Below are 25,455 nucleotides of genomic sequence, written 5' to 3' on the forward strand. Positions count from 1 at the left end.
AAGCCCTAAAAACCCCTTTGCTGCCCACCACTGTCTCTCTTTAAGATTTTCCCCAAAGTCTTTTCATTCTTGGGGTGTCAGGGTATGCTCAGGCATCTCATGATTCAGGCCACTTGACCTGGTGTGTGTGCATGAAAAATACACATCAGGGGCCTGACAAATGGGTGAGGCAGTGCATGTTTGATTTTCATGTGTTTTCATGTATGAATGTGTGCTTCTAAGATTAAACTCTCAGGAGGAAGCCAGTTGTGCTATTATGTAGGTGTCAGTGATTAATCTGGCCAAATCATAGAGGTATCTGTTGTGGGCATTCTTTATTGATGAAACTGCTGTATAGTGTTGTCCCTTGGGTATGTCAGTGGCTAAATCTGCTCTGCAATCCAAGATACTTAATGCTGAATTATGTTCTACAGCAGGTAAATTTGAGTAAGGGTCTAGTTTATGTAATTTTTGGAGAAGTAAAAAACTTTTCCATTCATCAGTACTTACAGTGATCAAAGAAACAGCTGTTACCCTGCAAGTTCAGTCCCCTAAAGGGCTGATAAAGCCATCACTGCAGTTACTTCATACAACTTCCTTTTGTTAGACTTTGGGTGTCCTAATGCAACCAAGATCCTGCTATTTCATATAACCAAGAGAAAAAGATGATCCCGACAGTCAGGGAGCTTACAGTACATCACAAATCAATTTTATTAACTTAAACACAAAATCAATGAAGAAAAATTCTGTACACAACGGTGGACACAGCACACCTTTATACAGTAAGGCCAAGATAAACTTTGTTTTTTCAGTCTGCAGAGTACAAAAACATAAAATGAAAAGGTTAAAAAATTGTCAACTGTTTGCTTCAAGCAAAAAGGAAGAAAAAACTAATTCAATTGTGAATTTAAACAATTTGGATAATTCACAAATGACTAATTCTAGCAGCAACACACAACTTCAGAAAAGAATGAAGTAGCTCTTCGGTTACTTTGGGTCAAAGCTGGTGTTTTTTTCCCCTAATATATGATTAGAGAAGACTCATCCTAAGGGTAATTTCACGACAATGGATTGTGTTTGATTAGAGAAAATATTGCCCAGCTAAACTGACCACTTTTGGAGAAACTCTTATGGTGTGACAAAGGTGATAATTTTAATTCCCAAGATTGATGCCTGTCATGTAGTACATAATGCAGGTGGAGAGGAACATTTTTTCCACGGTGATGACAATGGCAATGAACTTTCCTCAGGGTGGGAAGAAGAAAGAAAATATGCACGTAGGGAGTAATGCAAAGCTTGCTGATTTCCGGATTAGCATCGTGTGTCTTCCTTTATCGAAAGAAAATGCAGACACGATAATAATTCTGAGCACATGAAAACTTTGTTAGTCTCCAATTCATGAACCATTTTATTAATAAAATATATCTACTATCATCTATATTCTTTGTGGGAAGAAGCATTTGAATAATTACTTTTTCCAAGTAGTTACATATAATACATTAGTGTGGAAATGAAAAAGTGAGGTGGTAGAACTCATTTTTTTCAAATTGTTTAAGAAACTGCTGTGTTATTTCATCAAGGCCCTCAGAAGAACTGATGCAGGAAAAAATTTTAGAAAACAAAATCCTTACTGACACTTGACATCCATGCTTTTGGTCTTGACAACATTATCTAAAAAAAATCCATTATCTACATATTTATACCCAATACTTAGATAAGGCATGGCATCTGAGTTTGTGCACATGCTGCCTCATGCTTCACTATCAAGGCATTGCTACCTTTCAATATCATTTCCCTAAACAATATGTAAAAGAATCATCCATTATTACAAATTTACACCAAAAATTCTTTCTGTACATGATTGTCTCAGTGATGTACATATTATACGTTTAAATTAGACATACTTAAAACTACTATGCGATGTGCTAAAATTCAAGGTACTGTACTTGCCATGTTGTGAGGCAGAGGCCTTTAATCACTTATTTCTAATGCTATTGTTTCTTCAATTATTTGATGTTAAAAATGTCTGGTGGGTGAATTGTAGGGTATGTGAATTATACCTCAATAAAGCTGTTTTTGTTTTTTTTTTTTTTAAAAAAAGTCTGTTCATAAATAAGTAGAGATGTACAGATTACCCTGGGTATGAGACACCAAAAAGTAAACCTTCTTTACAAGAAAATTCTTCCACTGGTATTCAGGAAACACATTTCAGTCTCTGTTGTGCAATTCGGTTTGCTGTATTGGAGAAGCTGTTTATATCACATTGAAAATGCTAACAACTGAAGCGTTTGCAGGTCCTTTCTTCACAGGTTTGAACCGTGTAGTTAACGTGGCAGACACATTACGCTGTGCTAGAACATTCTCATGGCTTATTTTCATTGGATTCACAGTACTAGAGTCAACAGCTGTTCTGAAGAAATAGACGTGGTCCTCCATTCACCACAAGGGCAGAGGTCAAGACTGACAGCAGCTGCGCATCAGCAGGTGGAAATCGCTAAGTTCTGGAGGCTGGCGCTGATGTGAGACTGGGGCCTGCTGGATCTGTCCCTGGTCACAGAGCAGCTGTGTGGTGTCAAAGTGCCGAGCGCTGTTACAGGTACTCCAGTTCCAAGGCGTGGTGCAGGGCCATGAGGTCTGAGTGGCTGGAGATCCTCCAGAAGGGCATCGCGTGCTGCAGCAGAGGCACACATACACATGAGGACAGAGCACCCAGCACCAGCCCTGCCAGTGTTTTTGGAAATCCTCTGCCATGCTCACCCCCATTTTCAGTATCATGGAAAATGTCAGCTAACATCTTAACATCACATCTGTTTAAAACAAAAATTCAAACTTAATCCTCCCCTAAGAATACTAGACTGAGCTTTAAATTGTAATCTAGAGTCTGTTTTTTTGAAGGGGATGGATATTTCCTAACTGGATCTACACTGTGACTTGAATGCCAATTCCAAGCTTTAAATAAAAGAATGTTGCCAAATACGGCAGCTTTTCATGTATCCAGTGGGTTTTTCATGCTGAAAGTTTAAAAAGCTTGTACTTTATGAGTACAAGCTTTATGCAGTTTTCCTTAGTTAGTAGTAGTTTACATTTTTTCTAACTTAATTGTGGCTCACATACGAAGCAACTTTTCCATTTATTTCCTTCAGTTATTCTTCATATTGACCTTAAAATGGCTTTACCATATGGAAAACATTTTAAATGAACACCTAAAGTTGTTTTTTTTGTTTTGTTTTAGGTTTTTGTAGTTGTTGTTTAAACCTCAATCTAAAACTCTAGTTTAAATAGTGGGAATGTTTGTGATGCACATGAATAAACCAAGGACAAGGAAAAGGAGAAGAAATCAGAAGTTACGTCACCCATGAAGGGTGAAAATGTGAGGAACTTTTATGTCTCCAAAGCACTATAGTAAGTACTAACGCATCAGCAAAACCTTTTTAAGGGAAAGATAATCATCACCCTCCAGAGGACAAAATTCTGTTTACCTTATAGAATAGGATTCTTAAGCAAAAGAAAACAATGTCGAGTCTGGAGTATAATTTGCAATTACAGTTCTGAGAAATTTGGAAAATTTTCAGACTAATAGGAGAATTTGGCATAGAAGCAAACAGAAATGAATTTTTTTTTAATGTGTAGGTAACAGTGAAAGTCACTGACTATTTTGATATATAGATCACATAGCTGCTACATACTGGGATACAAACTATTACTTATTAACAATGTATTTGCCTCAGATTATCTGTTGAAATCACATACCACATTCCAATATCTAGACCTTTCTGGACTCAAGACTACTTTGGTGTATCTGTATATGTATTTGTTATTGAGTGATAACAGAATAGCCCAGAAATGAGTACTAAAGATTTCTTTGTAGATTTCTAGAAGGATGCTCTACTTGGCAACTTCACACTGTAAGACCTAGCTTTGTGCATTCATTCATACAGAGCACACTGTGCCAGGTGTAGAAGATACAGAGATGCATGTGTCGCTCCCTCCCCTATTTTGAGTAGCAAAAATGCACAACAATCATCAGCATTCATTTATGTCTTGTAGGAGGTGGGCAATTACCTTTGCTTAATGAACTGGGAAAATATCTGAAAGGAGGTGATAGTTGAGCTAGGTATGAAGGATTAACATTCAGAAAAACACTCTGATGGTTATGTGTATTGGGGGACAGAAAATAATGGAGAAATTCATTGTTGGCATACTAGATGGGTATGAGAGAAAGACTTGGCTGGTGACATGAGTGGCTGCAGGAGCCAACTGATGCAGGGCCTAGTAAGCCCTGCTAAGGAGTTTATTTGTCATAAATCTCAATAGTTATGATTTATTGGATATTGTGTTAGGCACTATGCTATGCACCTCAGACAGACAGAGGTACTATTATTACTATTGTACTAGTTAAAAAAAGAAAAAAACCAACTTGAGGCTTAGTGATGGAACAGAGAGGTTTAAATAAATAGCTGGTAAGGAGTGATCCATACCAGGTGTGATTCTGAAGCTCATATGCTATAATGCCTCCTACCTGTTCTCTGTGGGCTTTCTATTCAGCTGTGTAAATTATCAGCACCATAGCACAGGTTCAATCTCTCTCTCCCTCTCTCTCTCCCCCTCCCTCTCCCCCTCCCTCTCTCCCCCTCCCCATCCCCATCCATTCTCTGTGGGGTAAGAGACCCTGGAAAAGAGTGATTATGATTCATAGACCTGGGTTAGAAAAACGTTTGATCAGTTATAGCTTTCCTCTTCATCAGAACAGAAATTCATGTTGTAAAATATAGAACCCTATAAAAACAAATCATTTCTCATCCTACTACACAAAGCTCACCACTATAAACATTTCTTTATATGTTCATATATGTACATACTCAAACATACTTGAATTTATGTGTTTATCAAGTATGTACCATTGAGCATCCTACTCATTTTACTACTTAATCTCAAATTCATTTTAGACACATTTTAAAAGAAAACTATTTTAAAAGTTTTCACGTATTCAACTGTGCAGTGTTGCTATTTAAACACTTGGTATCTATTTTTATATCCTCTTTATTTCTAATTGTTTTTCTTACTAGATTTGCCAATCATTATTGCCCTTCCTCAAAGTTTCTTGTCCACAGATAAAGGGGTTATATAGTATTTCTATTGATCTTAAGTACTATTATCTCAGGATGTAACAAAGGATGCTGAAAGCTCTTCAGATAATCATCTAGGAACTTTTAGGACAACCATCTTCATGAAAACATATAAAAATACTTGTGCGAAGTGCAATACCTTTTTTCAGAGCAGGTTCAGTCAAATTATTTTGCATGTCAATTGTCTGAGGTTCCATATGTTCCCCACAGACAAGTTACAACCATTAACAATGCAAATCTAAAAACTATCGGTGCAATCAGAACCCTGCACTGAAGAATGCCATGACTCTTGGAGAGATCGAAAAGGGAACTGAAAAAAATCCAGCTAATTCTTTGGTACATAAAGTATAAAGTGGGCATTTAATTTCATAGTAAACAAAGGACTGGTTCAATGGCTGTGTGTCTCATCTGTACATGTGTGTGGGTTGATGCCAGCTAGAGAACGCTTATGTTTTTCTTTTAAACCATACGCAACACTATCTGGAAAGGTGAGATAATCCACAAACAACCCTAAGTTGGCTTGTTTACTGGCACTAAAATACGAATAGCTTTAGTCTTCCTGTAGAGAGTGATTAGTAAGAACCACCTGGTCAAGCAGCACCCTGAAATGAGGTCAAAGGATGAAACTTCCTTACAGACAACTCATCACAACGCAGTGGGGAAGGGCCATTTATTTGGGCAGAAGTGCCAAAGGTTCTACAATGAAAACTTTGCAAATCTTAGGCGTACATGAAAGAAAACTGGTAGACTCTGGGGACACTCCACCCACAAGGATAGCAGCTCTATCCTCTGCACTCTTTCATGGCATGCAGGGTAGTGATGTCGGCTGTAGTTAGCAGTTTCATTCTCACAAAAATAGTGGACTTCCTTAAGACATGCACATTTTATATTAAGTGAATGACTATAAGAAGACTGGAGAGGAGGTGTCAAACTCCTGTTAACAATCAGAACTAATATTGCACAATGGTAATATTTTCCCTAAGTATGTACCAATGTGAAGCTTTTATGCATTTATAACAAGCTTCTCAGGACAACTGGATACAAAGTAAACTTTTTTTTCTTTTGCATCAATGTTTAGCCACTAGAAAAAACATTTCTTCTGTGAAATCAGAGAGAAATGGTGGCAAAAGAGGAAAAGAAAAACACATGCTAGAATGAGGAGACCCGGGTTATATTCTCAACTTTGACATTAGCTCTGTGACCTTCAATTATGGCACAGTCTGCCTGAACCCCTAGTTTCTTTATAACATGAGGGTTTAGGGAAAATGACTCAGGGTTGCTTCTAGGTCAAAGAAAGTCTATGACTTCATTATCAAAACAAAGTCTGTTACATGCATAGCAACGTAGCCACAGTAGATAGGTCATACACACAAGACATATATCCCCAATGCCAAGAGCTGACCAGCAGGCAAGATACATCTGATGAAACAATTTTATTACAATATAAGGCAATGAGGGATTAAGAATTAAAAAGATAAATTCAGAGAGAAGAGAGCTCAGTTGTGACCTGGGCTAAGGTAAGGATAAGCTGAGCTTGAGCTGAATTTGAAGAAGGGGCAAAGCTGGAGAGGTGGAGGGGAAGTGGATAGGGTTCCCAGTTAGGAGGAGTAATTGGCCTGTGGAGGATGGGGATGGACTGGTGTGTAAAATCATAGAGATGTTAAGGAGGTTTGTCAAGGTAGCAGCACTTGAAATATCTAACTAAAGAGTTTAGACTTTTATCTTATAAATGGAAGGGGCGAGAGGCTAACACTTCCTCAGTGCCAAGAGACGCAAAAAGGTGGGGGTATTTTAAGCAATTTAGGGCAGCAGTTGGCGAAGGATGGACTAAAGATGTTTCTGGCTGGTAGCAGAGAAACTAGGTAGAATTACAGTGGAAATGGAGTGGGTGTAATAGATGCAAGACATATTGTGAAGAGAGAGTTCAAGTGACTCGGCGGTGGGTGGGAATTAAAGAACCCCAAATCATGTCTGAGTGTGCCAACTGGTTTGGGATAGCTGAATTCATTTGCTTGTATTCAGACATTCAGATGGGCAGAACATGGGATACTTACACGGAGATATTCTCTCAGGTTGCTGAAGCCCTGGGACTAAAAACAGAGCTACCCACAAATCTTAACAGAAACGACAGCTGGAACTGCAACATGCATATGATTCGTTTATGAAGATTAGGCATATATTGAGAGAAGTAGGTATCAAGGCCTAAAATTAGCACATGCTTTTGTGTCTCCAGAACCAAAATTTTGCCTGATGGGAAAACAATGACACATCCTTCCTGTTCTTCTTGCCTACTGGAGCAACTTCAAAAATCTCCTTCCTCCATCCTTCCTCATCTGGTATTTAGCATTTATACCTTTAGACTACATATAACATCAACCATATAAAAAGCTGGGTATGTGGATACACATATGAAAATAGAATTTTCCTGAATTATTAAAAATGTGTTAATTACAATGTTTCAAAGTTTTTAAAGCATATACCCTCTGCCTTAAGTATTGCAGTTTTAGGAATTTATCCTACAGATGCACTTGCACATGCATGAACTGTAGAACTGTTTGCAATAGTAAATACTGGAAACCACCTAAATGCTCACCCCAGGGGACTGGTTAAATAGCACATCCACATAATGGAATACCGATGCAGTCACTTAAAAGCATTAGAGATGCAAAGCTTCATGTACTGATACAGAATAACTGCCAGGATGGATTAAGTGAAAAAGCAGTTATGAAAAAAAGTATATACTTTTCATTTCTGTAAAAAAAATACTTATTTGTGCTTTCATATGCACATATCATATTTAGAAAGTTTTGCAGATGGAGGTACAAATACTTTTCAAATTGTAAATAAAGATATCAAGGGAAAACTTATGAAACTTATTGTACAACTATTGCTCTTTTATTTATATATCTGCTTCCCCTCTAGACATAAGTATGCTCTTTAAGGATGAAGATGAAATCCAATTCAAAGCCTGGCATACAGTAAGTGATTAACTATAAATGAATTTATGACTTTACAAAAATAACATTCACTGTACTTGGTGTTTATAACCTTGATGACCCACTCAAACTAAAAACAAAAAATTGCTTTACAAATGTTATTTATAAAAGTGGCTTGTATTTTTCTCCTAAATAAGCTTGAAATTGAGTTCTGTTAATCAGGTTCTCAGCTTCATCTTGGATTTCAGCAAGTTTTAGAATGCACATATAAAATGAACATATTTAATGAAGCCTTTGTCATTGTGCAGAATAATGGATGCTTGCCATTTGTTTTCTCCCTTCACCAATTAACAAGATATTTGTTTTAAAGAGTTCTCTGAAAATATTTATTTATTAGCAAGGCCACTTTTACTAATCTAGAAGTGAAAACTAGATGTCAATGTACAGGAGACTATTTCCTACATTGTTTTAAAACAATCATACCTAGGTCTAATCATTTTCTCTCAAGCCATGTTGCATTAGGGAAAAAATAATTTATGGTAAAAAAGAACAGCTGGTAGATTTTGACAACAAAAGGCATACGTCAAAGGAAGACTTCCATAGGTAGAGACTTCCCACAATCTTTCTAAGAACAAAGAGGCACTCACACAAACTCTTGCAAGAGATCCTTTTAAAATGAGGTTGTTCTTTTATGAAACAAAGGTATTTCTAACTTCTTCTCTTTGAAGGAGGTACTTTTTATGATACAAATTATAGAGTTAGATTAAATTACTGATGAAAGCCCTTGGACTACATTGGCAAAGAGAATAAGGATGACAGAATAGATTTCAACTGACCATTAACGAAATAGGCAACTGGCAGATTTACTTACTGGGTTTTGTTTCTGTGCTTTAAACAAAGTAACAATCTCTAGCAAAAGAACATTATTTAAGGAGATGACAGATCTCTACAGGGAAAAGAAGAGCATGTTGTATTAGATTTTGAAGGACACAGGAAACTAAGAGAGACAAGCTAAATAGTTAAAATCAATTTTGAAGCAATGTGAAATGTTTTGATTTGGCAAAACATTTTAGTGCTCAAATGTGCAGAACTTCATTGGTTTGCTATTAATTTTATTTAATAAACTAAATTGCTCAGGAGCTAAAGCACATATCAGAATTACATGTTTTAAAAATTTTAATCATGAATGTAAAATTAGGGGAAAGAAGACACTTATATAGTTATATCTAACTCCCAAAAAGAAAGAAGAATTGCATTTTACTCTAATTACTTTTTTGAAAACCCATGTAAATTCTTTTTTTGTAAGTCAAGTCATATTTACGATATATAAATGTAGTATTTTATAGTCTGAAGAAACTTTTGTTTTTAAACAGGGTCTCAATCTGTCGCCCAAGCTGGAGTGCAGTGGTGCCATCACAGCTCACTGTAGCTTTGACATCCGAGGCTCAGGTGATCCTCACACCTCAGCCTCTTGAGTAGCTGGGGCTACAGGCAGCACCACTATGCTGGGCTAATTTTTGTGCTTTCTGTAGAGACGGGTTTCACCATGTTGCGCAGGCTGGTCTCGAACTCCTGGGCTCAAGCGAGCCACCTGTCTCAGCCTCCCAAAGTGCTGGGATTACAAGTGTGAGCCACCACTCTCAGACTGCAGAAACTTTTCGTGAAATCTCACAGTCAGAGGAAATAACTGAGTTCAAATCCTAATTTAGCTACTTTCTAGCTGTGTGATTTTGGCTGAATTATTCACTCTTACAGTGCCTCAGTTTTCTCATCTGTAAAATAGGTCTAAGGATTCCTTCATAGGATTATGAGGATTTAATGAGAAAAATGGATGAGAAGGCCTAAAAGAGGGACTGGGATATAATAAAGGCTTTATAATTGGTAGCATTTTTTTTTTTTCCTTTGGGACAGGATATCATTCTGTCATCCCAGCTGGAGTGCAGTGGCATGAGTTTGGCTAACTGCAATCTTGACCTCCCGGGCTCGAGTGATTCTCCCACCTCAGCCTCCTGAGTAGCTGGGACCACAGGCATCCACCACCACGCTCGGGTAATTTTTATATCTTTTATAAAGACAGGGTTTTGCCATGTTGCCCCAGCTGGTCTCAAACTCCTGAGATGAAGTGATCCACCCACCCTGGCCTCGCAAAGTGTTGGGATTACAGGTGTGAGCCTGGCCTGGTAGCAATTTTTGTTACTTGCTACTACTATTAATCCTACAGCATAGAAAGCCATCTCTTAGTTTCTTTAGCTTGAGTTTTCGTATGCAGTTTTAAAAATGAGATATTGTTGAACTGTAGAGAGCTTCTCCTCTTATTTCCTGTAGGTTAAATATTAAGTATTCTGTCCTTCTGTGTAGCACTCCACTTTAAAGATACTCATTATCTTTTGTGAATGATTAGATCCTTGTCTCTTAACTCACATACAAGGATGACTATTTATATAGTAGTTAACCTGTCTCCTTCAATAAAGTTAGAAAATAAGAAAGTAATGTTCAACTTCTCACTCTAAGTTGTAAATTGATGATGTCTGAATCTTTTACAAGATTATCAGAAATGCAGATAGATATTGCGAAAAATTAGTCCATTTTACACATTCACACAGGCAGTTCTCAAGGTACAAAGAGTGGTTTACAGCAGATATTTTTGGGCTCTTATCACATACAGTCATCCATGAAATACAAATGGAAAGCTAGGAGGACTCATTTGGTCAAAAACTTCAGAGTATGTTTTCTGCAGGTGGCTGCCTAATTTCTTTTTTGTGTGTTCCCTATATTAAAAAAATAGACATGTCCAAAGATAAACAGTAGAAACAGTCTTTTTGAAAGCCATTCTATGTTTAATTTTATTCTGTAATTGTTGATTGGTTGTTGAGAAAACACAAATATCAGAGTTTATTATCAGAGTGATCTAGGAAAGAAGGTAAAAAAAAAAAAAAGAAGGATTTTCCAAATAATTGTAATAGAATACTTTTGTACAAAGAAGGATTTTCCAAATAATTGTAATAGAATACTTCTGTACACCTTATAATCTATTCTTTGGTACTGTTGTAAATGAATTGTACCAGCATTTGAATTTTAAGTGTTTTATTGGGTTGTTCCTATTGCCATCACCAACATTCAATGTGTATTAAATTAGTATTAAAACTTTATAATATACATGGAAGTAATTGGAAACCCTCTAAAGACTATGAGTCAGTGAGGCAAACATTTAGGAACTGTCTATAGATTTAAAAATTAAATTATAAACCTCAGTCTGTTTCCAGTAAAATTAAAAATTAACTAAAACTGACCGGGCACAGTGGCTCATGCCTGTAATCCTAGCACTTTGGGAGGCAGAGGCAGGGATCATTTAAGGTCGGGAGTTTGAGACCAGCCTGTCCAACTGGTGAAACCCTGTCTCTACTAAAAATACAAAAATTAGCCAGGAATCATGGCACATGCCTGTAATCCCAGCTACTCAGGAGACTGAGGCAGGAGAATCACTTGAACCTAGGAGGTGGAGGTTGCAGTGAGCCGAGATCGCGCCACTGCATTCCAGCCTGGGTGACAGAGGGTGACTCTCAAAAAAAAACAACAAAAGCAACCAAAAACGAACCTCAGCCTATTTCCAGTATAAAAATTAACTGAAATCTTTTAACTAAAATGTTTCGTTACATCAGAAATACATAAAATTTTCATGTCCGCTCTACCAACAAAATGTATTGAGCACCCGTTTGTCAAAGCTGCCAGGATTAGAATCTACCAGGAAGTGTCAGCATTTGCCTAATGTAATGAGTTAATGGGTGCAGCAAACCAACGTGGCACATATATACCTATGTATCAAACCTGTACATTGTGCACATGTACCCAAGAACTTAAAGTATAATAAAAAAAAAGAAAAACAATCTTAACTGCTCTTCAAAGACAGCAAATACTCTAGTCCTATTAATACTTTCAATTCTAACACCAAACCAAGAATTCCTTTGTTTTGGCCATGTTGTGTTCACTGACGTCAAACTTCTAAGAATTGTAAGTATCAGAAAGGTTTAGGAAGGGACTCACCCACAGAAACCTTGATAAGATCCAAAGGATTTCACTTGTGTTCCTTGCATTTTAAGTAATCAATTTCAGAGGCATCCCTCTCTGCCTACCACAAGCAAGAAAGCCACATTTTGGCAATTTTTGATATTAAACTTTCTGGTGGATACCAGAGGGAGAAGGACCAAGCCTGGAGAAGGATTCACACCTTGGCCTAGGGCCATACTGGTCAGAGGTGCAAACCTGTTCCATCCCTGCCCTGCTGGCCACTAGGAGGGTCCTGAATAGGAATGGCTTGGGAATTCCAGAGGCTTTCCTAGAAAGAAGATTTGAGTCTGGATCTTGGAAAACATTCTCTTTAACTCTCCAGGATTGTGTTTTGGGGATTCTGACTTAGTCTGGGAAAGGTTTTATTCTATAAAGACAGCCCAGAGGGGTAACAGAGGCACCCAGTGACGCTAGTGTTGGTCATCGGTGAAGTGGGAAGATTAGAACTATGATTTAAATGGCAATTGCTGCTTCACATTGAGCATGAGGAGACCTGAAGTCATGTGTGGATTTCCACCAGCACCAATCAGATTCACACAAGTTTGTAACTGAGATACATTCTTTATCTATGGGTATTTATGAAATTATCTAGTTATAAAATTAGGGTCAGTGATTATGCATTTGGTGGAACTCAGAGGCACTGAAGGTAAACTAGGCCATCTTCAGAGCCTGTAGGAAGGCTGGCCATGTATCATACTTAGACTCAGTGCTGCATCTGTAATCTGGTGACCTTATATGCTATTTCTGGTATATGCTGAAATATTCCAGAAAGGCTGAAATACTATATCATTTATGGAAATATACATGGATTCCTATGAGTGAGTGTGTAAGGAAGGGAATGGAAAATTATGCTGTTGGTTAATCCCATAAAATATTTAATTGTTCTTCAATTCAAGAAACATTTACAGAGTACAACTATGATAAGATTTAGGGAGTTACAAAAAAAATTTGAAGACTGTCTCAACAAACCAAGCAAAATAAGATCCCTGAATCTGCAAAGCTCACATTTTTTTTGCTGAAACAGGCACATAAACAATAACAATAGCTACCATTTGTTGTGTACTTTATACATATCTATATTAATGGAGTTATATATCTTAACTAAATCTAATCCTCAAAATAGCCCAATGAGCTAAGTGCTATTACTATCCCATTTATAGACAAGAAAAGGGAAACGGATAAGAACTTGTTCAAAGCCACAGGAAGGATAAATGGCAGGGTCATAATTCAAATTCATGCTGTCTGGATGAAGAATCCAAGCTATCTACCACTGTAGCTCCTTCAGTTAACATGTAAGGGAGCATGACTATAATTGATCTCTTAAAAACAGAATAGAAAAGGTAGTACATGAATTGAATTTTGCAAATGAGTAAGACAATGACAGAAGGGCATTAGGGAAAAGATTCCAAGGAGAGACAACAGGAAGGAAAAGCTGTGTGGCATGGTCGAGCAAAGCTGAACGGACTGACATGACTACAATGTAAGGTACGGGAGGGAGGCAGATCAGAAAGGCAGGCTGTAACCAGACTGTGGAGACCCTCAGTGTCAGGCTAAGGAAGGTGGCCCTTGGCTTTTAAAAATGCAATGAGAGGCACAACGAGAAAGCTTTTCCTCAGAGAAATGATAGAATTTCACCTGCAGAGATTCAGAAGAATGTAATGAATGAAGTACAATGGGCAAAGTGGGAGTCAAGAGATTTATACTTGGGTCCACTCCCTTCCCCCTGCCCGGAGAGAGACAGGTAGGACCTCATGATATAAAGAAGACATCGAGTCCTCTGGGGCAGCAGATAGTTTTATTTTCCAACCCAGCTTTGACCAACTGGTAGAGGCTTCCTGAAGGATGTTTGCAAGGTTCTTAGGCTGCGTCCAGGCCCAGGTAACAAGGTTTGAACTGCCTGGCATGTCTGCCATGGGTACAGAGAAGGTCCTGCTGGCACGTGTGTTATCTCTGCTCTGGATGACAGCTACACCATTAACAACACTTCAGTTCTGCTCCCAAAGTCTACCTTCTGTGAACACCACTTGTGGCTCTTGAGTTTGTGCACACTACTATTCAGAAAGATCACTCCATTTTTATTGAATTCTACTTTACCCTGTTCAGTGCTTAGAGTACTGCACATATTCATCGTATGTTTCACAGAAATGGAACCTGTTTAAATAATCCAGTTATGAGAATCCTGAGGACTGAAAAAACAGATGAGACAAGATGCCCCATCTAGGAATGCTCACCTTTTTTGCTCCTTGTTCTTCTTCTACGCCATCTCCTATAACAACATACACCACTTTTCTTCCAAACCTTTGAATTATCCTCTCGAAACAGCTTTCTTTTCCTAGTGAACAAAAATAAGTCATAGAAAATGTGAAGTTTGGGTAACCTAATGTGATAGTGCTTGAAGTTTCTGTATAAAATGCTTTCTTCATGCTCTGATTCGACTGTCCCACTTGTGCCTCTAGGATGAGTGCTTTCTATGCCACTTTGGTTGTATGTGCCACAGCACAATGAATTACAAAGTAAATTAATTAACAGTGTGGCGTCCTGTCCTTTGAAAACTGATAGTTAAATACTCCCTTCCCAAGGACTCCTTTATTAAAAAATGGGATCTAGTCAATCACAGCATTGCAGTTGGGGTGGTGGGGGAAAGTACTGTTTTGCAGTGGGACTTTTTTTTCCCCCATATATAAGCTGAACTCCAGCATCGGCAATTCTGGCAACATATTTTAACTTGATTAAAAAAATTATTTTCTATATCAAACTCGGAAAATATCTGATCCAAAGACTAGTGAGAATGATAAAAAATAACTGGACTTGTTTTTGTTCTAGCAGGAAAACACAAACATTGGAATTAGCATATTCCTTCATTTGCAGGTTGAATTCAAGACCCTGAAAGCCTGATGTAGTCTTGTAAAACGCCTTCTGAAATAAATGTCAGATAATTGGGGGTAGTACAGCAAGATGGTACCTGCCTTACCCAGGCATCTAATGTTCAATGAAGCACTTTCCTGGAGGAAAACTGGAATAAAGGTAATAGAATACCCTTATCTGTCTATTATCTTTCCCATGTCATGACTTAGTTTGGGCTCCTGTGGCGGCTACACTGTCAGCACATCCCTGCGGTTAATGCAAGCATTGTTTCTCCTCAGAGAAGAAACTGGTGTTCCAAGTCTTGGACTGCCAATAGGGTCATTTTAATGGACAATGGGACAGTTTATAGTTTTCAAATGTGAATGGCTGAGCAAAGCCTGTACCTCTTTCAAATAAGGATCAGATATACACATGAACAAATTGCTTGTTTGCTTAAACAAATGTCTGCTTTATATTTGTATTTTGCACTAAAATCTCTAGTTTGCATCTGACACAATGAAATAGAGCTAGCCTTATTCAAAGGATGCAATTTAAATGCCTCTTTAGTTGTCCACTAAACTGTGAAATATTAAATCACTTTAAGAAATAAATACAAAGCATAGTTTTCACTGCAAAAATATACGACCAAAAACTTCGATGTCATGAAACTTTTTTCCCTCCTTACAGGGAAATGCTTATGTGTTTTTGCAAAGCTTCTCTTTTGGAAAAAGGAAGGTAAATTCAATGTAATTTAAAGGTGAAGTTGTGGTAGACAAAAAAATCCTTGCCTATATACTATCTCCTATTGGGTTCATTGTCAATTTGGGGTCATGTAGAAATTTTTCACAATAGAGGTTAAGAAAATGAAGCTTAGATTTTAGAAGTTAACTATTAGTTTTATATGAAGTATTCATTTTGATGAGTCAGTTTTGGCTGAAAGGTCATCAGAGCTCTGCCAACTGAGATACCAGTCATCTCCTCCTATGACTTTAGCATTTTGCCTACAATAAAAATTACTGGGGCCAGGCACAGTAGCTCACACCTGTAATCCCAGCACTTTGGAAGGCCAAGGCAGATCACCTGAGGTCAGGAGTTTCAGACCAGCCTGGCTAACATGGAGAAACCCCGTCTCTACTAAAAATACAAAAATTAGCTGGACGTGGTGGTGTGTGCCTGTAATCCCAGCTACTCGGGGAGGCTGAGGCAGGAGAATCACCTGAACCCAGGAGGCAGAGGTTGCAAAACAGGTGACAGAATAAGACTCCATGTCAAAAGAAAAAAAATTGCTGGGTTTTCTGCATTCATCCCCACATATATCTTATTTGATGGTGAAATCCTACTTCTATCACCACATATTTTTTATTCTGTATTGAAAAAAAATTAAAGCTTAATATTTTAAACAAAATGCCCATTAAAAAATGCTTACTGGATTGTAATTTCCTATTATCATTTTCAAATTATTTGGGATTAAACTTCAATGCACATGCTATATGTAATACACTATTCCTACTTTCTGAGAAGCTAGGCTACCCGCTTCAGCACTATGGGCTGCTTTGGCATTTTTCCAACTTTCATGTGCTGGTAAACCTTTTCCACAATCCCTGTTTACAACACAATATAATTCCTCTTAATTGATATAGATGGAAATAGAATTAACATGTGACTTAAACTGTTTGCTATTTTTATGGAACATGAAAGCACATAAAAGTTCTGGTTATAATAGGCTACTAGGAATTTTATTCTATTTGATATATTTCTTGCTTTTTGATAGGTATTTTCTAACAATTTGTTCTTGGTCCTTCTTGGGAAGCATCAGTCGTTCTCAAACTCCAGATATGTATTTCTAACTTGAAAGGTTAGCCTGGATGAATCCCATCAGCACCCTGCTGAGTGTGTCTTCCCTGCCATTGACTGAAGACCCCCATCGGGTCTCTTCCAACTCAACACTGATCAAAATCAAACCTGATTTCCCCATCAGTTAATTGTGCCACTGTTGACCCAGGTGCCTACAAGAAATCTTGTGTCAGCCTTCTTCAAAATAAATGGCCATTCATGCAGCCACTTATTCAACAAATTAATCTCTACATTTATTGAGTACCTACTGTGTGCTGGCTGTTACAGCTACTATGATGAGCAAGAGAGACAAACCCAGTCCTCAAGATTATTACAGTATGATGGGGAAGTCATACTAGGAACAGATAATTATAAAAGTAGTGTTTTAGTAATCATTTAGTAAATGCTTTGAAGGAGAAGCACAGGAAGTGTAAAAATGCAGGCAAATGGAAGTTAGACCTACAGGGATTCCATTTTTGCCCCTTTTTATTATATGGAGTTGAGCAGCCAAAGACAGCCTTCTTGCCACCTGCTAGAATGCTCATATTCCTTCCCCTGGACTAAAATAACATTCATCTCCTTAGGGTGATATACAAGGCCATTCATGCCTAGACTCAAGTATACCTTTTCAGCTTTGGCTTCTAATGAGCACTGCACACTAGCTACCCAGGGCCACTCACAAGTCCCTCAGCAGGGAACACATTTTAATTTCTCTGTCCATTTGCATTGTTCTCATTAGCCCATCTACCTGTTGAACTCTTACTTGCTCTTCTATACCCAGCTCAAATGTCATTTCTTCCCTTTAGCTTTCACAGACACTTGGCCTCTGCCTCTTCCCGGGTGGGAGTGAATGCTTCCTCAGCCATGTGCACATTTAAGCACTTAGCAGCAGTAGGACCCTGTAGGATACAGCAAGGAGTCTAGACCTTGGAATCAGAGAAACATGAGGCTTGAGCCTTGGGTTTGTGAGCTATTGACTACAACAATTTACTTAAGTCTCTGAGCTTTAGTTTCCTCATTTGAAAAATGGAAAGATTATAAAAATTGACTTTAAATGTAAAATGCTTAGTACAGTTCAGGGTATCTAGTAGACAACTAAAAAATGCTCCTTTGCATTCTCTCGTATCATATTGGATTGTCATTATGTAACTGTCTGCTTCCCCTGAGAACAAGAACCATGTCTTTTTTTTATCCCTATGTTGATTCTGCCTTGATTTATATTCTAACTAAATTTCATAAGTCTTTTCCTCCCATATATATTTCTTTCATGCAAGAAGCTTTTAAATCTCCCCAACAAAAATGGAAACTCAATTGATTATACATATTGAATTAAAAACAAAAATATTTCTAGTAATAAAGAAATCTGTTATTAGAGTTGTTTCATTTCTACTTTGTATAATTTTATCTTGCTGTTTTAGCTTAGAAAATCAGATATTTTTGTTAATGTTGCCTAAAAGGATACAAATATGATAATAATCCAGAATCGATGCTGTTACTCTACGTAAAATGCCCTTATCTTAACATTAGCCAGTCAAGTAAAATTTTATGACTTCAGCTACATGTATTATGCTTTATGTTTCTCTCATGTCTAAATCCAGTTTTGCAAATTGGTTAAATTATTCTTGCATTTTTTTTTGACCTATGTAGCATTCTGGAAAAAAAGTTTCATTTATTGCCTTTCATTACCCTGAAGGAAAAGAGCTGATTGTTAAAAAGAAAAAGAAAAGCAGCTCACCTATTTTAGTTGCACTGTAAATATTTTCTATTGGAAATACAATTCCTAATCCATATAGCAGGACTTTCGCCAGTGCTGGGATGAGCTGAGTAGTTGTTACTAAAATATTCACACAGTTTGTCCTGTGAGAACAAAAAGAACAAAAAGACTGTTGAAAAATAAATCTCCAAAATGAACAAGCATGAGCATTGCCCATTTCCTGGCAAAGGCCCTGCAGAGAGCCTCACCGGGAGTGAATGAGCGAGAGTGCTTTCAGGGCCAGTGTCAACCAGGAGTCGGTCAGGGCTTCAATTTCGGCCCTCAACTGCAGCCAGGCTTCCCTCTTAGCTGGACCAAGCAGACCTGAGGATTTAAAAGCACATGATGAACTACTTCCTTATCAACATATTTCTTTGACTTTACAAATAATTAACATTTAAAGAGTGCTGTGAATACTAGCCTCAAGCTTTATAGTATACAAAGTATCTTTCACATAGTATCATTCATTTGACAAGTATTTATTTGGTTTGGTTATAGAAGTCATCTCTTCTTTTTGGGGAACCTACTCTCCCGCACTCCTCTAACTGTAGTTTGGGCACAGGTGACTCCACCTTCTGGCTCCCAGGGTAGGCGTACAGCATTCGCTTGGCCAGTGGAAGTCAGTCTTGGAACTTTTGCTGAATCTATTAGGAAATAATAGATTCCCTCCCCTCATAGAGGTGCCAAACTACTGGTAGAGTATAAAGCTGGATCTACTGGTGGTCATTTTGCCACCTCCAGGGAGGGACTGACCTAGAAACGCCTTTATCCAAAGGAAGGCACAGCCTTCCTGGACAGCATCATTTCAGCATCTGCCTATAGCCATGTAGGAAACCAACCTCACCCCTAAACTTTTTATTATTAAATCACTGTATTCCATTTTCATGCTAAAGCCATTATGAACCAAAGCCAAAAGATTCAAACTAATCCAAGTATTTACCCGGTAGAAGGAGATTTATAACCTATCTTGTGATTTGGGCAGAGGTTGCTAATTCTTCGAAGGATGCTAATCCTTCCTTGAAAGGACAGCTGAATGTCAGAGAGGTCAAGAAACTTGCCCTAGGTCATATCACAAAGTAATAGAAACAGGACTAGATTAGAATAGCCAGGGCAGCTGGCTCCTGTCCAATATTTCTGTCACTAAATCACAGCAGAATAATGGCCAGTGAGATGAAACTGTCCTAAAAAAAGCTATTATATTCAAAGCAGTTTGACACAAAAGTATACTTTTGGAATTGTATTTAGACTATCTTAACCCGCTGAGATACTGGTGGTAATCACTTGCCTCCAACATTATTTTTGTAGGTGTTGTAGATCTCTTTTACCCGTCTGTAGCGGAAGGCCAACTTTCTCATCCAGTCCACACCGCCCCGTACACCAGTTGCCAAACATAAATTAGCACTGGTTGCTGCAGCAGGAAAGCCATCTGTTCCAAAGTTATATGTGCTATTTAGATGCAAGAAAAGCCCAAAGTTAACCAAACAGAAAGTTCATCTTAATTAGGTAAGTAATTAAACTATAAAAGGGAGATGGTCACTTCACATTCAAGGGTGCTCACCTTAGGTCCTGTCCATTATCATCTGAAGAAACATCATCTATATGGACTTGGTCACATTCCTAAAATGTGATTAAAATGATACATGTCAATTTTTTAAGAGCTCCTAATTTGTTTTGTTTTGTTAAAACCGTATTTTTTAAAGCACCTTAATTGGAGTGTTTTTCAACTATGTCAATCAGTAGGTGGCAGTCTTGTAAAATTGACATTTTTACCTACTTAGGGTCCTCTCCTATAAGAAAGAAGCAATGTCATTAAGGACTACTGTTATTCAGCTTCAGAAAACACATTTTTGTGTTTAGAAAGGAAAGTGATTGAAAACAATTAGCATATGTGTTCCATAAACCTCAGGTACCTTAAGCCATCATGCTGCTCAGAGCTGATTCAGTCAGTGCCTAAGCATAACTGAAACCAGACATTTTGGTAAATGTAACATGCTAGAAAAATTAAACCTGATGCTAACTGCCAATGAAATTATGACCTCTGATTGCTGTTGAGCCACACACCAACACAGCCTGAGGCCAGTGTGCTGAGGAGCTCAGACAAAAAATCTGTTACTGGTTTCCATTTATTTGAGAGAAGTGAGTTTTATTCTCTCTCTCTCTCTCTCACTGTGTGTGTGTGTGTGTGTGTGTACACACATGGGCACGATAAAAACCATGGGAGATTTCAAAACCTAAATAAAAATAATCAAACCATGTGCTTTTTTACTGTTTACGTTTTTTTGTTTTTTTTTTTTTACATTTTTAGTGTTATTTTTAGCTGTTTTACTATTATTACATATTCATTGGATTTATGAGTTTATTATGGCATAATGTTATTTTGAACAGATCTTATTTTTAAATCCCAAACTGTGTAAACTACTTAGAATAGGAAGCCATACTTACGGACTAAAGCTCTATTGGACCCAGTTAACGTTTCTGCACCTGTTTGCAGATATATCGGAGCACCCATATAACTTAACCACCGTATCCCCAGATGAATTGTGGGAAGAGCAGGCACTCAAAAAACATTGGTTGAATGAGTGAAGAAGGCATATTAACCTGGAGGTAGACAAGGACTCTAGTCCAGAAACTTAACACCCCCACTTGGCTGCTTTCATATTTCAGTCATGTTCCTCTCTTTGCAGTCAGGCTCCAAATACCCCAGAGGCCTTTATTGTACTTATTTCCATTAAAGTTTTAGTTGAAAAATATTATTAAAAGAAATTTCCAGGCACACATCCTGTTTTTTAAAAGGTTCTTTTTGGCTGAAGATATGGTCATGTTTCAGACAGAGTTAATTTTATAAAATCTAGCCCATCCCTCTAGCTTTTAGATTCAACTTCATAACGAAGATGACACTTGGAAAGCACTACAATAATAGAAGGTATATTTTTAATGTTGCTGGTTCCTTCTGAACAAACTCTTCTCTCTCCACGGATTTGTGAGGAAGGGAGGAGGAGATAGAAGTGGAAAGAAACTCAAACCAGCTGTTCCTTAACAGAATTAAAATCGTGACCCCCAACCTCTTCTCTAAAGCATCTATTTTCCAGGCAGCCCTCTCCCAGCACGCAGCAAGTTCCAAGGAGGAAAAGACTTTGACCTTGTAACCCTCCTCTGCTCTCCTGAGGTCCATAACCTCAGATAAGAGAAAAGGAAAAGCAAGTCTAGGAGCCCTCACATGCTGACTGTGAATTTAACATTTTAAAAACAGGTCATTCTTGGAAAACATGGTTGGGAACTTCTCATTTATTAATCTTATTTTAGAAGATGAATGATGATTGCTTGTGTTTTCAACAACATACTAAATCAGGAGTAGAAATTTCTGATATTTAACCAGAAATGCAATTGTTATGTTGTTGGTAAACTACTTTAGAGCATGTGGTTAGCGTTGGGGGTAGGGGGAGAGGGGAAGGCCATAGCGCCATGATGGAGAAATTTTCTCTCTTGGGAGAATGAACAAAAAGGAGGAGGAAGTTGAGGAACTAGTAGAAGAGGAAAATATATGTTCAAAAGAATTTAATTCAAGGAATCAAAACTGACCTGGAATTCCCTGGTTACCTCTAAGGGTGTGAAGGGTTTGTTGAAAAAGCAGGGTGTTAAGATGCTTTTCTTAAACTAATTTAGCTGTAAATCTTCATTACTAACAGAGAAGTCAGTTATCCTCTAATAACTGTTAACGACTCCGTTGTTGCTATTGTTCTTCCACATCCTGTATTTGTTTTCTCCTGCCAGCTTCATTCAAAACGTTTTGTTCCCAGGCTGAGGACTTCATTTGAAGTATTGTTCAATCTCTAGCTTAGCTCTTAGTGTCAACACCTTCAAGCTTTTACCTGCAGATAGCAAACTCACTTTGCAGTGACTTGATTAAAGCAAGGTTTGCTGTAGTGACAACAAGGAAATCCTCGTTCTTTAACAGAATTTTTGTAGAATGATTTTAATTAAAAGAGATTTAAAAATCAAGAGTAATCTCTAAGGGGCCTCATCAGCACCTCCAGGAATGAAAAAAAAATCATTAAAATATCTATGTAAAATGTGTCTATGTTATTGTTACTTATTTCACTTAATGAATTGAAAAATACTATATTGTACAAACTTCAAATACATAAAATACATACTGAGGGTTCATTATCTGTGTCTTTGTAGGAACTTACAAATAATGGCATAAAATGCCTTGGGAAGTATATTTTTAAAAAATTGTTTTAAATCTTAAGGAGAAACTATAATATTACTATCTTAATACTTATTAACAATTTTAATTGCTAAAAGAATGAGGAATATTAAGATACTGCAATATTCCACAGCAGAACTGCACAATGTGTTAACCTGTTGTAAGTCCATCAGCTCTCAAATGAGAAACTGAAGTCTCCTCCCGTCAGATATCCTGAAACTCAGCCTCTTCCGTGGGGAGAAACTTTCTCATTTCTCAGACACTATCTCTCTAGCTTTTTGTCTTCTTTAGAGCCGAATTTTAAAAAGGTTCTCATCTTTGCCTTCTGGATTTGGTTGCTTTTAGCTTCCAAATTTGTTTTAAACCCAGTCAATGAGATAACTGAGGGAGGGAGCAGGGCCTGATTTCAGAGTCCATGGCTTAGGCAGAAGGGGCTCTGGGCACTGTGAACCAACAGCAGCAACCAGGTTTAAAGCTCTCCTGGAAGAATCTACTGACAAAGACAAAAATGGAAGCTTAATGTATTTCCAGGTGCCAAAATATATTCCTAAAAACCCTAAATTGGTGTTCAATAGGGTACAGAACATAAATAATTCTATGGGAAAATAAATTTTTATTCCAAAAACCAACTAAACGTGCTGAAAATGAACTTTGGAAATACACAACCAAAATTATGTGATAGACTTTTAAGGTGACGAAATCATTATCGAATCCAAGTCTTGGGACAACATTCACATTTTAGGGGCCACTCCAGTTCAGCATATTTTATGTGCTAATTTGCAGTGGGAGGGTCTGAGATGCCCAAGGGATCCCTGCTGTGTTTGGGGATCTGGCCTGGGACTTCGGAGAAGACAGAGGTAGTGATTTGAAGGACTCCTGAAAGATTCTGCACTCACAGTGAACTCATGGGTGTCTTAGTTTAGAATGCATGAAATGTCATTCATGCACATGTCAAATTATTAAGAGGCTGCTGTGTTCCAGGTACTGTTCCAGATGCTAATGATAGAGCGCTTAATACAACAGACAAAAGTCCTTACTGCCTTGAAACTAACATTCTAGTGGGAGCGACACACAAACAAAAAAACATGTAAAATGTACATATGCTGGATAGTGGTAAGTGCTAAGGCAACAAAATACAGTATGTGAGGGAGAAATGCAATGCCAAGTGGGTGTGGGGGAAAGAGCCTTCCAGGCAAAGGAAAGAGCAAGTTCAAAGGCCCTGAGGCAGGAGAACCCTGGTGTAAGGAGGTAGGAGGAAGGAGCCAGGAGAGGGCAGAGGAGGGGAAGAATTCCCTGGGCCTGCAGATCCCAGCAATGAGCAGGCTTTGCCAAGGAAGCAGGGGACAAGTTATACTGATAACTTGTCCTTGCCCTCAAGGCACTTACACGGTTATGAGGGAAAGAGAGAAGTTAACTAACTACGCATGTGATAAGTTAATTAAAATCATGGTAAATCCTGCAGAACTTCCGTAGGATCCAAATGAACATTGTCCTGCATTCTATTTAGCCAAAGAGAGTTGCAAAGGTCTGAAGAATTAAAATTATATTTTGCTAGATCAGGAGGGACAGCCTGGTCCACCGCTTGTCCTTGTGGCTTTTGTGATTGAAGCAATCAAACCGATAAAATGGTGGCCTACTGGAGATGGCTCCTAACAACTGAACTGTGGTGACAGGAACAAAACAGCTTTTTGGTCCCAGACTATCCATGCTGGACCTCTACCTTCAAATGGCGGTGGGGTGGGGTGGGGAAGATACAAAGGAACCCTGGGAGTTTGGTGACCAGGCCTCAGACAGGTGAGGGGAAGCCTCTTGAAGACATGTTTCTTTCACTCCCAAGTCACAGATGTGAGAACTGATATGGGAGTTGGAAAAGAATCAAGACGTGGGAAAAGAGTAATTTTTTGTTAATGGCTTTCCCAAAGGGATGTCAAACTCAGCAATGTGTATGCATAAGGGCTCAGAAACAAGTCAGCAGTAGAGGAATATATAATTAACATTTCTATTTAGCCAATTTTCACATACAGGTAGTTACACATGAGCGGGGGCAGGAGAGGGCTCTCCCCCACCCACTAGGAATGTCGGGTAATGGTTTGGCAATTATCACATCGTCTCTCTAACAGTGATAAATTGGCAGCCAGTGCCAGGGAGAGGCCATTTCCTGATGGTCCACACCTGTTGTACTAAGTGTTAACTGAATGCAGGCACCAGGGAGAGGCAATTTCCCCGGGCATGCACATTAAGAGATCTAATGGCAGAGTATGGCCTTCTGGGGGCACTCCACTGGAAAAGGAAAGAAAGCCTCAGATAGGCATGCGTGCAGCTTCCTCAACACACTGCATAGGTTCACTTCCCAAGGGTAAGGGGGGCAATGCGCATGCAGTCAGCCCACCCTAAAGGAAGACACATGGGAACGGGGCAAGCATATGAAGTCCTAGGATCAAGGATAACACTGCACTTGACCAAGATGCCTGCTTGGGTCTCTTCCAAAGCACAGTTTCCTTTTTTCCTGTTCTAAAGCCTTTTTCAGAAAACTTTCACTCCTGCTCTGAAACTTGCCCCAGTCTCTTTTTCTGCCTCATGCCCCCCAGTTGAATTCTTTATTCTGAGGAGGTAAGAATTGAGGTTGCTCCAGACCACAGGGATTCACTGCTGGTAACTCAGATACCTTCCGCTGGTAACATATATGGTGCCGTGTGACTCAGATATTTGCCA

The 25,455-nt window shown here is 38.3% G+C and overlaps 1 protein-coding gene across 7 annotated transcripts in view; it reads right to left on the reverse strand.

The window, feature by feature from the left end:
• Positions 1-666: 666 nt before the first annotated feature.
• The window catches only part of EYA1 (EYA transcriptional coactivator and phosphatase 1), a 362,018-nt gene continuing 337,229 nt past the window's right edge, over positions 667-25,455 (reverse strand). For all 7 annotated transcript variants that reach the window (XM_011940938.1, XM_011940944.1, XM_011940941.1 and 4 more), the window contains 6 exons: positions 20,095-20,153; positions 19,822-19,982; positions 18,746-18,860; positions 18,519-18,640; positions 14,338-14,438; positions 667-2,650 (listed from right to left, as the gene is read on the reverse strand). In XM_011940938.1, coding sequence (XP_011796328.1) covers positions 2,570-2,650; positions 14,338-14,438; positions 18,519-18,640; positions 18,746-18,860; positions 19,822-19,982; positions 20,095-20,153 — 639 coding nt within the window. In that variant the 3' untranslated portion in view covers positions 667-2,569. The remainder of the gene's footprint in view (positions 2,651-14,337; positions 14,439-18,518; positions 18,641-18,745; positions 18,861-19,821; positions 19,983-20,094; positions 20,154-25,455) is intronic.

This window comes from Colobus angolensis, unplaced genomic scaffold, assembly GCF_000951035.1.
Source record: "Colobus angolensis palliatus isolate OR3802 unplaced genomic scaffold, Cang.pa_1.0 Scaffold194, whole genome shotgun sequence".
In the NCBI taxonomy this organism is placed as follows: Eukaryota; Metazoa; Chordata; class Mammalia; order Primates; family Cercopithecidae; genus Colobus; species Colobus angolensis.